This window comes from Mastacembelus armatus, chromosome 8 (genome assembly GCF_900324485.2).
Source record: "Mastacembelus armatus chromosome 8, fMasArm1.2, whole genome shotgun sequence".
NCBI lineage: Eukaryota > Metazoa > Chordata > Actinopteri > Synbranchiformes > Mastacembelidae > Mastacembelus > Mastacembelus armatus.
The window spans coordinates 12,636,566-12,652,561 of record NC_046640.1 but is presented as its reverse complement, the minus strand read 5'-3'; the positions used below and the strand labels follow the sequence as shown (position 1 = coordinate 12,652,561).

General features: G+C 36.0%; 1 protein-coding gene across 3 annotated transcripts; it reads right to left on the bottom strand.

The window, feature by feature from the left end:
- Nucleotides 1-1,248: 1,248 nt before the first annotated feature.
- Nucleotides 1,249-13,908, bottom strand: unkl (unk like zinc finger). Of its 3 annotated transcripts, XM_026326159.1 has the most exons (16): nucleotides 13,802-13,908; nucleotides 12,941-13,150; nucleotides 11,319-11,495; nucleotides 10,513-10,646; nucleotides 10,267-10,402; nucleotides 10,058-10,175; nucleotides 9,800-9,884; nucleotides 9,258-9,424; nucleotides 8,635-8,823; nucleotides 7,812-7,862; nucleotides 7,527-7,704; nucleotides 7,303-7,392; nucleotides 6,942-7,178; nucleotides 6,446-6,633; nucleotides 6,080-6,337; nucleotides 1,249-5,919 (listed from the first exon to the last, which is right to left on the bottom strand). In XM_026326159.1, exons 1-16 carry the CDS (start codon nucleotides 13,864-13,866, stop codon nucleotides 5,764-5,766), a joined length of 2,439 nt encoding a protein of 812 aa, XP_026181944.1. In that variant the 5' UTR covers nucleotides 13,867-13,908; the 3' UTR covers nucleotides 1,249-5,763. The 3 variants fall into 3 exon arrangements, with proteins under 3 accessions (XP_026181944.1, XP_026181945.1, XP_026181946.1); XM_026326160.1 differs by lacking the exon at nucleotides 7,303-7,392; XM_026326161.1 differs by lacking the exon at nucleotides 8,635-8,823.
- Nucleotides 13,909-15,996: the final 2,088 nt, after the last annotated feature.

Here is a 15,996-nt window from a genome sequence, read left to right as displayed (position 1 = left end):
TACACAATCCTCAATGTAGAAAAAAAAAAACTATCATTCTAAGACTTGCACCTATTTTTGTGTTCACAACACAAATATACCAACAGAATAATTTCTACAATTATCAGTAACGAATTTCCTACATATCCATACAGCTTGTCACAAAATAAGGAACATAGTTTTTTATCTATCTATAAATAATTTCTAAACCCACTGACATTAAGTAAATAAATCTATGAAATGCAGTTTCCTCAGATATAACACATTCTGCATTAAATCACTGTATTACCCTGAGAAAAATACATTTCTGTCCTTATATTTCCTCATCATGCTTACAAATAGAAACTTGAAAGCTTGCATTTGTTTTAGTTCTAATAAATTTTATTGAATAGCAGTTCACAACTAGATGCTACATCATAATGAATTAACTGCACTCCATAATATCCAGTGACCTATTCATTGAATATCTAATTTAGAACAATACATTCAATATTTCAGGGCTTCAATGTTAAAATAACATTTCTACTGAAATGTTCTAATGTTTATGGAACGACTGGTTCCACATTCAGATTATTTACTTTTTTACAACATTTGTTGCACTAGCATTTTACTTAATTTCAACAGCTCCATACATCATACTCATATACATGTACAAGATTGCATAAATCTTCAGGCTCCATTTTTATAATATTAAAAAAAAAAAAGAACAAAAGACAACACAACAACTAACAATAATGCAAAATAGATTAAACTATTCCAATGCAGATCATAATGATACATCTATTACAGTTCATTTACAAGATTCTTCCTATTTGGTGCTTTTTCCTTACAAACTGTTTGTGAGTTTTTGGTGCCAAATGACTAATTGAGATCAAAGTTGTGTATTCGGTGGTTAGGTATTGCTGTGTTTTCTTGAATGTTATGGCAAATACAGGCTGTAACAGACAATATTCGGTCATTTATAACCTTTGCTTCATCCTGTCAAACTGGTGAAGCAAATATTCTGAAATTTCAGCTCAAGTGGCCTAAATGCAGAGGATTATATAGCAATTACATTGTGGTCCACGAAAACATTGTAAGGCACTGGAATTTTGATTGTAATTAAAGGTGTTATATTTTGTAATCTGCTTCAGAAATATTTAGATACCAAATCAACATTATCTCATTAATAAAAGGCACAAATGTACTTCAATGTGTAACTGGTCCATCAAAGATACGTTTAACAAATCTGAGGAAATGTAAGCTGTGCTTACCATGTGAATGTTTCTCTTTTTTTTTGTTTTTTTTAAGAAAACTTGAATTGGGGAAAGTAGACCACAGATTGAGGACCAACAACAAATTATCCCATCAACAACTTAGTTTTAATTATTTCTGTATCTGCCATTGTTGCTTATGACAATCACTATCTATCTAGGTTTTGAAAAAAAAAATGTAAATTGGACCACAGCTTTAAGAAATAAGAGTCAGATAAAAAGAAAGCACCTTACAGTCACTGCAGATCTATCATAACAGCATATAACACATAACCATCAATTTCCAAAATGACTGAGATTATGAGGTTAAGCAAAATCAAACAAAGCTGACTTCAAAACAGTACTGTAGTGAAGTTTATATGGCCACTTCAGAAGCACAGATGTCATTCACCTTTGACATTCCTTCACTGTAGACAACAATTAACTGACACTGAATCTTCGCTTAAGGTCAGCATGTGCAAGCCATTATTGCACAAATCTGCAATAAACGTTAATGTAAAATTAACAAAAAATCCAATGTACAAATTGATCATTTATGTATCAACTACCTATAGCTAACTTTAGACAGAAAAAAAAAAAAAGACACTGTTAATTGCCGTTAATGAGCATTTCCTACTTAAGGTACTAGGTGATTACTTTTAAAATCAATTTGTTTCTAACTGAAAAAAAGATGAAATGTACTACAAAAGAAATAAGATTATAGGTCTTTGGTAAAACTGCAAAACAATGGGCTTAAGTCCATTAATGTTGTAAGGAAAAGCCATTGGCATAGTCCTGTTTAATCACTAAGAGGATACATGTTCTGCTGGATGAGATATTAAAACGAAAATCAATCCAAAATTGAATTCCTGCCACTCTCAATGCTGGATTTTGTCTCAGTTTCATCTAGGTGACCTTGGTGCTCTGACATGCCATTTGTAACGCTGGGGAAGACCTGAACCTGTTCCCAGGTACAGGCTGGTCTCTCAGATAACTTTGTAATTGTTTAAATTGTGTTCAAGGGTGAATTTTCCCTTTCGAATACATATTTGGACAGTAACTAGAACACCACTTTGGTTCATTTCTAGATTTTCACACTAGACATCATTTAGTTGGCTTCACAGGCAAAACAAAATACAATAAAGGATCCTGTGACAGTAGCTGCTCCGTACACTGCTACCCAGTGTATGTGGGGGGGAAAAAAAAAAAAAAAATACACCTTTGTCAATTTAAAAACAAAAAAAAAGAAGATCTACAACAGTACAGGTCTGTGACATCATTCTAAGTGATGATATATTTACTAAGTAATAAAAACTTGGACTCAAATGAATTTACAAATGAACAATTCAATCAAATAAGGTTTAGTCAAGTTAAATGCAAAAAACATTATTTCATAGTTTCTGAATTCTGAACTGTAGATGCACAACAACATTCAAACATCTAAATGTATAACAAGAAACTACATTAATACCTTTTCCAGTAGCAGCGAAGCTTGCAGAAGTTATTAAGCCTTTACTACACTAAAAATAAGTCAATACAAATATTCTGGCAGTGACACAGTGCAAACCTTTTTTTTTTTTTGTTGTTTTTTGTAGCTGGTTAATATATCGCAAAACATGCAATACCAGAAGTGTTTAGCCTGCCTTTTATGCTGTAAAATAACAATGAAAATGCTAAAATACCATAACCTTTCTTGATATTTTTCCTCTGAGTTGCTTAATTGTTGTTTATGTGAACAATGTATGTAAACAATGCATTTTCCCATATTTATATGTAGCAAAAGATGTACCTGGAAATACATGATTTCTATTAAATTTAAAGCAAGAATAATAGGATTTTTAACACAGTAGAAGGTCATTTCAATTAGAGGAACCTAAGCACAAAAACTAGGCAAAATTCAACTTACAACTTAGCTACGGCATTCTTCATTCACTGCAGAATTATTACAATACAACAAATGAGTTGCTGTTTAAAAAGCATTTTTCGGTGTTGCTGTACAAATTTATGTGTCCATGTTTGCATACTCCCAAATGTTAAATTGAAAAACCTAATTTCAAAGACTGAAGCTGCACTGAAAGAGCACCATGACCAAGGAATGAGTGGGTAATTAGAAGGGAAAGGGGAAGGTTCATTTCTAAGGTGGAGGTCAGGACACAGGCACTGACAATTTTTGTTTTCAATTATTTTTCGCAGAAATACTGAATGGGATTGGGCCAAATACAGTGGTATATATTTATATATACACATATATAGTCATACACATGTTAGTGCTTCTGCAAAGTTAAACAAGACACATTTTGCAGAAACCTGTGCACAAGCTTCAACTACCTGTGTTTGCTTTGACAATTGTACACATAACCTTTTGAACTAAGGCAAGGCACTTTAGAGTTAGAGGCCGATATGTTCTAGACAAGGTCAAGAGGCTAGATTCCTACACAGAAAAACAAACAAAAAAAAAAAAAAGAGGAAACAAAACAAAATCACCATTTCAGGTTTTTACAATACATGCTTTTCTAATAGCTAGGCTATATAAATCTTTACAAAACAAAACTAACTAACTGATTAAAAAACAGCCTTAATATGTAGCATGTGCCTCACTGATATTGTAGCTGCTGGTTATGCCTAAAATGCATTTTGAATTTGCACTTATTTGATTGAAATTTTATAAATCTAACTATGAAAGTAGAAACTATTAAGTACATTTCTATGAAATCTTACTATCTAGAACCATGCCATGATTTAACAATTGGAAACATGAAATATTCAAATTATGTTTCACAGTACACACAAAAGCTTCAGACATTAGCTTATATAGAAAAAAATGTATAAATCTAAAAAAGACAAAAGAATACCTACAAAGCAGCTTAAAGCAAATTTCTATACACCCTTTAATAAAGTCCCAGGTCAACAAAGTGCTTTAATAAGAAATCAAACTTCTTCAAAACGTTGGTCAGAGTAATGATGCTTGACTGGTTGCATTAAAAATAAATCATGAATGAAAATTTGGAGATGACTTAAAGAGGAACACTGCAAATTTGTTGCATGTATGCATTTCCTTTTCTTTGTCAGTCTGATGTTGACACACAGATCTGCTTCTGCACTAATACCTTAGAGGTGTGAAGCATTTTATATAGCTGCATTAAGCTTCTATGGTTAGAAAACACTTTGGGCAAAGACGATTATTTTCCCATCAATTACTTCCAAAGGTGTTGAATACAGTAATACAAGAGTCGTTCTGCAGAGAATGGAGCTTTTAAACACTTTAGCACTTTAGCAATGAACTAAATCAGTGACCTATTTCACACATGAAGCTCCATGCTCTGTGACATGATGAAAGAATAATATTGAATTCCACACAATTAGGAAAACAAAAAATATGTTTCCTTAATTAAGTATCACTCACAGTCAGGTACCTAACTGGTTTCTTAATTTATTCACATAATTGTTTGATTTAGAAGTATTCCTCTTTAATTAAAGGAAAATCCCATTTGAGTGTTGCCCATTTTATGTTTAACATCACCCGACTATCTTGTTAGTGAACTCAGTATTTCAGTGAAATCACACAATGACTTTTATGTTGCACTTGAAGTCCAAAACTGATATGGCACTAGTTACTGTGGTCAACAATGGCTTTGAATACAATCAATGAAATCTGCTTCATAAAAGCTCATGTTTAGTTCTGTGGATTGTTGGGCAGCTCCATCTGATATTATATTGAAGGATAATTGGATTAACAAATTTTCCATTCTGAAAATGACCTTAATTATGGGACATAGGTTTCTAGTTTCTTTTCTAAAAACTCTGATATATCCATTTGTAGCTAAGATAGATTATAAAAGTTAGAGAGATAAGTTCGGTTGTTCTTCAAAAACTAAATCTGTGATTTAACAGAGTTGCTAGACCTTTTGGTGTTATACACACTTCCAGTTACTATCCTAAAGGTCAGGCAGATATGAAACTAGAATAAATTAAGAGATCAGACACACCAATTCCAAAGAGCAGTGTTAAGTAATACCAAATCCTAAACAGCAACACATTGGACAGAAATATAAATTCACACATTAATGCCTTTGTGAGTTAAGTTTTGAACCGTTTGTGTTTGCAGTGTTTTTAATTCTGTAAGAGCAATACTTTAGGTTAGCAATGTATATTTGCATTAGGCTTGGGAAAGCATGCTGTGTATTTAAAATGCATTCATGAGTGTAAATCAGATGTAGATTTATGGGTGCATAACTTGTGTCCTTTAGAGTTAGGCTTGAGAAAGAGCACTGCAATGTAATTTATTAGTCTAATTTGAGTGCATGGCTTTTCACACAGAAAGCTGTCTGGTTGACCGAGGTGATGTTCATATAAAATGAGCAAGAGCTATAATGATTCAATCCCCTTTATATAATCTAATTTATAATACTATTTGTTTTGTCAGTCAAACATCATTTTATTCTAAAGTAATCAACCACTGTATGAAACAGACATTGCTATTTAGAAAATGTAATATCTATTAGTAGTTTTTCAAAGGGCTAATTCTTTAAATAGTACCTTGAGTAATTGTACATCACCACTTCAATATTTTTGTTCTACAGTAGGGACATTCTGTTTTACTAGGCGCACAGTTCTCACATAGTACATAATGTTGGCAAGGCTGCAGAACAATGCAACGATCATGCTTTTGGCAAACTATACATTTCTTTGACTGAAGCTGATATATTACCTGTTGGGGAAGAAAAGAATGAATATCAGCTGCAACTTAGGAGATACAGTTCATGCAGACGTTTCAAATTAGCATGCTTGATGACAAAAGCCTGATAAACCATTTTAAAAGTACATAGATGCTACAAATGAAATGCTCTGTGTGTTCTAATCTTTCTTACCCCATCTACAAGGTCTAGGTCATTACGCAGCTGACTCTGGATGGAGTGAAGCTTTGACAAGGGGAGCTGGTCCAGCTCTCCATAGCTACGTAGAAGAGGTGTTCCAGGGGTGCGACAAAGCACATCAAAGTCCCCTTGGAGCTCTTTCAGCTTGCGCTCTGTTTCTTCCCATTTCTGTTCTGCCAGCTGCCGCTCTTGCTCGGCTGTTTTTGCTTGTTCCTTTGCTTCATGAGCATCTTTCTGGCAAGCTTCACAGGCCTGCAACAAAGTTGAGTCGTGATTAAAAACAAAACTCACCATGGAAGAGGAAATCATTCTGATACAGTAATGCACATATTGTTGTAAGATTGCCGTTATAACACTGACTTGTTTGACCTGATGCCAGACCTCCTCCCATTGTTTGATCTTCCTCTTGGCCTCATCCAGCTCTCTACAAAGGCGGGCCAGATCAGCACTGCTGGTTGTGGATGTCAGGCTGCTGAAAACTGGAGATGGACTTGGGGAAAAGCTGCCACTTACAAAGTCCCAAATGTTGCTAGCTCCTCCATTCAAGCCTAAGTGAGTGATGTGTTAAAGCAAGCACAAAAGTAAAATGTTAGTCATGGTGCTGTGTGGAACTGGGAAATTTTTTTATTTCACTTAGAACTGTCTCATCATATATATGTATAATCATATCAATGCTTTTTTTTTAAGTATTTTGGCTTTGAAAAAATGGGGAATGGTCACGTTCAATGTATTTAAATATACTACAAATAATATTTTTGAACTAAGAAGATGTGTACTAAGGTCTTTTTATTCACATATAACGGTCAGAGCTTTCCAGATCACTTGGAGCAATATCGCTGACAATAAATCAGCTTACCCAAAGAGGTCTGGGAAGAGGATGTGGGTGTTCCCCGGAGGCCATGCTCTTGCTTGGCTAACACGTTTGAAGGTTGATTTTGCTGTGATACTGCTCCAGATAGCAGGGACTGTGACAGGGACTGGGAGAGGGAACTTAGCGGGGAGGTGGAGAGTGACGATGACGAATTAAAAGAGGATGAACGTGCCAGAGAGCCGGGAATGTTAACAGGAGCAGATCCACCTAGAACCCTTTGACCTGAGTGGGCAAATAAAAAACAGTATTGTTGATTTAAAAAGAATTTACAGGCTAAACATGAAAAAGCAATTTGTGATGAAATGGTAACACACTCAAAGTACTTTCACAAACTAAATATCCTTACTTGCTAATCCTACAATGCTGTCTTGCTCCTCTAACTCCTTATCAAGAGATGCAACATTAATGTCACTAAAATTAAGGTCCAGTGCAGATCCTGAAAAAAAAAAAAAAAAAAAAAAAAGAAAAAAAAAGCAAAAAAAAAAAAAAAAGCCTGATTAAGATCTGACAACAAAACAGAACGGCTGTGGTCATTTTGACCAGAGCACCATTAGTTTTATTTGCACTTACCTATGACAGATTCCACTGTGTTGCTCCCTGGATAGAAAGGAGTGGCTTTTGCATTCATTGTTGATAAGGTAGTGGGTGAAGAACTATCTGAGCCAATACTAGAGGCTAAGCTGGATGTTATACTGGAGGTAAAGCTTGATGCCAAAGGGTTCACCGCAGAGAATACAGTATTTTGTGTCTACAAGGGAAGTCCAGAAAAATGTGTTAACTCCCTTTTTCATTAACAACAGTTTAGGTTTTTAATTAAATCAACACATGTATTATATAATGCCATTAAACACAAACCTGTTTTTCTTGGTCCATCAATTTTTGATCCACCTGCCCCTTGTTCTTAATCTATAAACAATCACAGAACAAAACATTTCATTCCAAAGACTAAGTTTAACATTCACAGTTAAAATAAAGGCATTTTCTGGCTGACAAAAATAAACAAGGTCATTTAAACACTATTAGACTATTTGTCTTTAACCATTATTCACCTTTCCCCCAACAGAACTAACTGTGACTTTGGAGGTAAACTCTGGATTAGCTGATCTCCAGTAGGTCTTGCTATTGTGATGAATTATGTGGTAATTGTCTAGTAAATTACATCCAGCCAGTGTCAGAGCTGTGGAAACTGCTCACTCTGCCTGCTGCTCAGCTCTAATTTGGATTAGAGTAAGTTCTGAATGATAAAGACAGGCACTTTTGACTGTATGTTGCTGGCACTTGCTTCACAGTGTGAAAATATTTTTAGGCAGCCATTCTATTTTTTTAGACTTTTCAGATACCAAAACTAAAATACCCAAACTAAATATTTTTAAAGACATAAATTAAATATAAATTCTCCTTATATTCATTGAGACGTCCAGACAGAACAATATTTAAAAGTTTTCATCATCTCACCTCCTCAATTGTCACAAAAAACATTCGTTAAAAAACTTAAAACATTCAACACATGAAATGAACCAAAATTAAAAACATGCAATTCATGTCAAAATGCCAAAAAATAACCAAATTAAAATGGCATGGAAAATAGTGAATGAGAAATAAAGAAAGAAAATGATTCAGGCCCTACATTGTCTATATGTTGTAATCTTCCTAAACCTAAAGACAACAGTCTATGTACCTGGTCCTCACGTTCAAAGCCCGGAGCTTTAGGATAGTTAGACGTCAGAGATGAGACACTGGATGTGGTGGACTCTGAACATAAACTACTGTTAGTTAAGGATTTAGGCCTGCTGATGGATCCCACTGGGGATAACAAACTGTCGCTTCCTGAGCTTGATGTTACAGTTGAGCTATTAGAACATGAAACCTGAGAAAGAGAAGTGCACATAATCTTAATAAAATGATAACAAAATAAAACTAATATATCTATTACCCTGATTGAGCTATGAAGGTGATGACAACTAGACATGAGAATCTAAGCCCGAGGAAAGTTTGTACTGAATAAATTTCATAATGATCCTTTTTAGTGAGAAGCTGCCTCTGTTCTTTTAAAATATGGTAATGAAATGTGAAACAATAAAAGAAAATAATAATGAAATAAAATGTGCCAACAGAAAAATGAGAGCATGGTAAACTACATGTTGACTAGTAATTGACTAGTCTGCATCAGCTGAGTTGTAATTTAGTTGGTTACAAAAGCAGATATTCCCATAATATTGTAAGAAATGTACCACCACACTACTCAAACTTATTCTGATCAATTTCCTACTGAACACTTGATGTTAACAACAGAAGACATACACTTCCTACTTGTCCGTTGCTACTGGATGCACTGGTGGTGGAGTTTCCTCCACTGTTCCACTCACTCACAGGACACTCTGTATACTGCTGAGAGCCCAACTGAGACTGTGAACTTGACTGTATTGCTGTTAGCAATGAGCTCATGGTCTCTTCGGTAGAGGGAATTCCTGGAAGGATTTTAAAGGGAAAATATCAAACAGCATGTACAGTAGTGTTTAACAAAACAATCTGCTAACAACCATGAAACCCATATTACTAATTGTTGTTGGAATCCAAAAAAATAAGAAGGAAAATTTGCATGAATTTATGGCACAAACAACATTTCCAATCAAATGCAGTTTGTGACGTTAAAGTTGCATTGTAGACTGAACATTTGGGGGGAAAAAAAAATGAATTCTAATTAATTTGAAGTTTCCTGTCTTATATCTACAGAACGGCTATATCAAACAAAACAACACAGCTGGCTGCAGAGATAACATCACTTAACAAAACATTCTGAGCAATGCAGGAAACATATTTAGAGCTGACAAATGTTCACTTACTTTCTACATGTGCAAATGCACAAAACGGCCCCCTGGGACAGTATCCAGTTTGTCTCATATCATTGCATTTGGTAGACTTGTAGATCTTGGGAGAATGAATAAGAAAAGCACAAGTCATTAAGATGTTAAGATGTCTGCATTAAGGAAAACAATAATTAGGCAGAGAGTTAGATCAGTGAAGCTACAATATCAATAACTGCCAAAACAATAAAACCTGTTAAGTTTGACAGATTTAGAAAAAAAAAAAAACTCACTCACCTCTGGGTGAAACTGCTGTTCAGTACGAGAGTGACAATACGGGCAACTGTCTCCACTGTCACACTTTGAGGGCTCCCCCCATTCATCCCCATGTTTCACATTTGGGCAAGGAGTTGACCTGCAATGTTATTCACAGGGTCAGAACCATTATAAAATTTCATTTACACAGCTTAAGAGCTTTTCTTATTTTAACATGAATTGCAACTTACCTATATTTGAACTTTCGAGGATTTCTCCTTCGATCTCTACTGTTGTGGTAGTGGGGGCAGGCATAGCCCTGTCTGCATAGCCTTGGGGGCTTAGTACACTGATCAGTTTTATAATTGGCTAGAACAAAATTGGTATCTGCAAAAAAAGGCAAAAACTACTAGTGTCAGTTTTCCTTTAATTTTTACAGAAAAATTGCAATTTCAGTATTGAATGAGACATTCACCATTAAAGAAGAGGTTTCTCACCTTGCCACCGGGGGTCCTCTGTTAGAGTTTTCTCAATCATAGCTTGGCTGGCTAATACTCCAGGCTGCAAATCAGGAATACCTTCCCCAGATCCCAACTGTCCATTCTGAAGGGCCTCTTGTGCTTGAATTTCTCTGTGCAAACACACACATACACAAACCTGTTATTTTTATTCCTTGTACCTTTAAAAGCACAAAGTGAGAGTATATGTATTTGATAAAGGAAAGCATAGCTGCTTGTTATCAAAAAATGTTAAATTTAGTGGGGAGGAGAATTATCTCACTGACCTCTCTCAAATAACTGATCCCAACCAAATCTAATAATCTAATAAATTTTAATCAAATGGTATATGTGGATTTTTAATGTTTAAAGTAATGCCTCTTGAACACTGTACATTAACATTATTAACAGCATGATGATATAACTCACAGTTGCTATCTATGCGAAAGAGAATTTTAACTTCTTAATTTTTACTACAGTAATAATTTTGCTCAAGAAACACTTTGTTTGAAGTCTTGGTATCAGCATGTGTCAGCTAACCTCACTCACTCTTTCAACATCACAGAGATGAATGAATGATGTTTATCTAGTATCAGATGTTTGTAATTTTCTTAGAAATGCATCGAGCCGAGTCCTAAAACACAAGGCAGAAAACCAAACTGTACATCTGGTGACCCATTAAACCACTGCAATACAGGTATTCTGTTTACATAATGTCTAAATCTGATTTGTTCATTACATTATGAGGCTTGTAAGTGAAAAGTTTGTCAAGGTAAAGAGAGACCACTATTTGCTTTGCATGTCACCTGATATCATAGACTGGAGGTCGGAGATCATGTGGCCCGTGAGCAAAAGCACAGTGGAGGCCATTCTTCACACAATGCCCTCGAGCATCCGTCTCATGGATACAAGTGCCAGTCTTGTAATAGCGTAGATGGTACTTGCGCTCTGTGTCACCAGTGGTCCGGTGTAAATAAGGACAGCTGTGGAAGTAAGGATACCACATTGAAATATTTCATCAGTTGATAGAATTACAGCATGATTTGGCATGACATCAAACATAATGCAGAGAATGCGCAGTCACAGAGTCAGATCTGTCATTATTAAACCAAAAGGATTATAAATAATAAAAGCACCTCGATCTTACAGCTGTACATATTTTTATCAAGCAATAATATCCTACTGCGAATGCAGGGCTGACACAGCAATGCCTCAAGAAATATATGGCCAATAAGCCTCTTGAATAAACCAAAATTTCATTTCTCGAGCAGCAACAGTTGCTATAGCAACACAAGGTCATACAAAAATAGCTTTTACTGGCAGAGGAGAAATTGCAAAGACTGCAATTGTTCAGTTTCCATTAGTTCAATAACTCTGTTTCTACTGCATGTGGGGCTCAAATAAATGCTGCATTATTTTTAATTCCCAGTCACACAGAGAAGCAGATGTCCTTACACACTACCTGCAAACTAAAAGGGAATGCTGCTCTTGGGATTGTACATATCTAGTTTCTGTGTCACCTAACAGCTTAGGCATTACTTCACTCTTCTAAAGCAACACGCCCTTCACAAAATATGTTTCTTCTGTTGTTATAGAGGCTAAAAGATGGTATCTAGAGAAAAACACAAACACATTTCATATCTTACTGTCAACACAACACTATAGGCAACAGATATAATTTGCAGATAAGGATGAAAATGTCTGTGCATTAACTCTTAGGCTCTTATGTCAATAGTGGAAAATTATAGCACCATTAGCTATAACGCTGGAGGGCAGTTTTAATCCATAAAGTAACCCATCTCAAAGATGAAGAGTAAACAGTGAGTTTATAGCTGGTATATACTCTACATAGACAATGTAATCCCATCTGCTGCAACACCACACTTTGTATCATGAACTAAGGACAATCACTGCACAAAAACGCAAAAACTTTCAAAAATAAAAATGTAGTCATTAGGCATTCTTCAAAGTATCACATCTTATCTTATTACAAAAGTGAACAGACTTTTTCTTGGATATCATTTTTTTAATAACCTGTTCCTGCAACAATCTCTTGGTTTATAACCCATGCTCAGGCCAATTGCATGTGAGAACATGTATTTTCTGTACAGTTTTAATATCACATGCTTTTAATGTTTTGGAACATTTCTTTAAAATAAAAGTGCTGCAGGATTTCAGTAACTTTAAAACTCTCTCCACAATATTCCTCGTAAAGAACACAGACCAGAGCCCAAAGTCATTTAAGGGCAGCAGAGGGAAGACAGAAACACCACATCTACCACTAATGACACGTCCTGAAGAAGTGCATTTGTTATTTCACTAACTTGTTTCTCATCGGTTTCATAAAGCTGCAGGAACCCTTATCCGTGAAACAGATATTTGCAGGCGCATCATCACACAAAGGGGAATCATTCAAACTGGGACTTACTCGTCTCCATCTGGACAAATGCCTGTGGTCTCGTCGTACTTGGTGCAGTACACGTCGGGGCTGTAGTTAAATGTTCCGTCTCTTCTTCTTATGGGTCGTCTTCGCCGCTGGTTGAGAAAATGCCAATGAAAGCACGTAAAGGGTCTGTGCTGCGTACACTTGTGCTGGAGGAACAACGGGCACTGCTCTGTCCTGAACTCCTTCAAGTATCTGAAACAACGAGAAACAAAAAAACAAAAAGGTGGCACCAAGAAGCGTTTTTTCCCCCAATACAAATATCAACTAAGAGCCAAGTCAATGCGAAAAGAGACAGAGCTCAGAGACAGCATCGTGTCGTGTGCTACTACTGCTCCGGGCTAATCTTTATTTTGGGTCACAAACGTTAGCTCCGTATTCACAGAGCAAACTACGCGCGTATTTTGACGTAACGCTGGTTGGGCGTCCCCGAGCGTACGTCTACAAATGTGCGTAGCAAGAGGGAACTCAAAATAAGGCCGAGCTATTTACAAGCGGACTGGTTAGCGAGTTCCTGGCTAATCGTTTAGCAGACCAAGCTGACGGTATAAAATCCAACGCATCGATGAAAACAACCCATGAGCTCCGTAAACCAGCTGTAAACGGTTGCGTTGACGAGTGGCGAGCGAGCCGAGCCGTTTAAGATGTCCGTGTTTTCCTGCGTTAGCGCTGGTGTCGTTGGTGCTGGCTGTTAGGTAGTCACAAAGCCAGGAAAAGCACCATGTTTTTAAGGCACACACCACAGTTGAGGAATGCAGGAAATGCACACGCGCCCTTGTGCACGTGCAAATAACGTTTTCGACAACGAGCGATTTTGTTGTGTCGCGTGCAGCAAGCTTTACTCACGTATAGTGGGTAGGTTTCTCGGTTTGAGGAGACGCATTGGCCGCCGTTTTCGAAACCGACGGCATTTTCAGTCAAAACAATGAACTGCGCATGCGCTTGGATCTGTTGCTCGAGTGCATGCACGTCCGCCTGCACGCAGCACCCAATGATGGGGGGGTGCTGCAGGGGATGAGACGATGACACACCTCTCACTCTGTTTATGTCTTCGGGTCCCATTGTCTAATTTTTATACAACTCCTATCACTGACTGTATTATTCTCCTATAATATTTAATTCATTAAATTTCCCCCGGCGTTATTATATAAAGCTGAACATTGCACACTTAAATTGTTAATAGACAAAACCTCTTCTGATGATTTTATCTTCTAATACTTTTGTCTAATGTCCAAGATGCTAAGAATTTAATGATAATGAATTCACATTTTAAATAGTCATATTTAAGAACGTGAATGGTAATTTTAAAGATAATATAATACTGTCCAAAAAAAAAAAAAAAACTAAAGTAAAGGAGTCGCAACCAGAGGAGCAACAAGTGGTAATTTACACACGTTTACTTCTACTCTGACACATATGTCATGTGCAGTCATTAACAGTAAATATGCCTACACACATAAAATACGCATGGCTCTATTTTACCAGGTCTGCTCTTTTTTGAGTAGTTTTTTGCCCTAAATGTCAAAAGCTTCAGCTATCTGTTTTATTGCTTCCACGTATGTAATGTTGATCTATCATTGTTTTATATAAGATAAATAAATCCAGCTTAAAATTGTAACTTTTTTTTGTGAAAACCCATTTGGACTGTTAAATCCTCACAAGAAAGAAAAAAAATCATAGCTGTAATGTGTAGTGGTATTTCTGACTAACTTCACAGCAGTTTTATATAATGTCACATTATCTTGCAATGCATTTTAAGCATTAGTGATACATTTCTTTTCTGGTTTTGTATATAAACATTTTCTTTTTCTCATTCAGTTAAAATGTTCATCACCTTATTCCAGTGTGACCTTGTAAATTTGTATTCTTCAGTTTTGGTGTTAAAAATCAAGTCTGTTTTCAAAATGCCTTAACATTCAGTATATTAGCAATGAGCAATACAATGAGGTCTGTGTCATCATCACTGTCAAACTCGAATCTCTTTTCTGTACTTCGGTATCTGACAAGCTAATCTCTTCTATTCAGCTCCTATTTTCCTGTAAGAGATTTAAATTTACAAATGCAATTATACATCTAATCCATCATTCAGCTGCTGAGGTCCACCGAGTGCACTGGGTTGTAATTATGCATACATCCAGGTCTATTCCATTGCAATTAATTTGCCTCAGCCCCACTCAGCTTACAGTTGGACAATGTCCATTGTACCTTTCTAAGAAAAAATTCAAAGGTGATTAAGTCTATGCATATCTTTATGTTGTATTTGCTCACTGTATATTTTAAGCACTGTAATGACAAATTTCAGAAGTGAAAATCTACACATCCACAATTATCGTATCAGCAAACTAATTAAAATTACACGATAATGCAGGAAATGATTATAGCTTTTGGATTCAATGTACTGACTGCTTTTTGTGTATTTGTACTTCAGTATCTCACCACTGCAAAGATAATGAATATATGCCCTTATACCTCTAAAGCGGTTGTATTTTTTTATAGCGACTTTTATGATGCTGGCAAAAAGCCCCCATGACGCGTCTCTATTATTATCAACATTTGGCTATGTGAACATGTGCTCTTTCCTTATGAATTACCAACACCATACTGGGTACTAATAAACTTCAGATCAGTATTATGTCCTTTGACCAAATAATTTGTTGTTTACAAACTCATTCCTTAATCCTGCAACACCCAGATTAAGTTCTGAGACTGTAATCAGGGAGGAAAGTTTTTTCATCTCCCTTTTTCTCTCTGTGACGTCAGTCACCACAAACCTTTAACCTTACTCAGTATTCTCAGCTGTACACACAGTCCACTGTCAACCTCTTCTCACAGCTGCCCAGATGTTTATATTTGTATGTGTTTTTACTATGCATATGTGTGATGTAAAGATGACCCTTTGTCTTTTCCTTGGTTTGAACTTGGAAGGTTTTAGCTCTGTTATCTAGGGGTTGCTTGTTTATGTCAATGAACTTGACAGCCATCATTGCATTATTACTCGCCTGTGCGCCTGACTTGTTGCCCTCTGTGGCTTGTTGGAACCA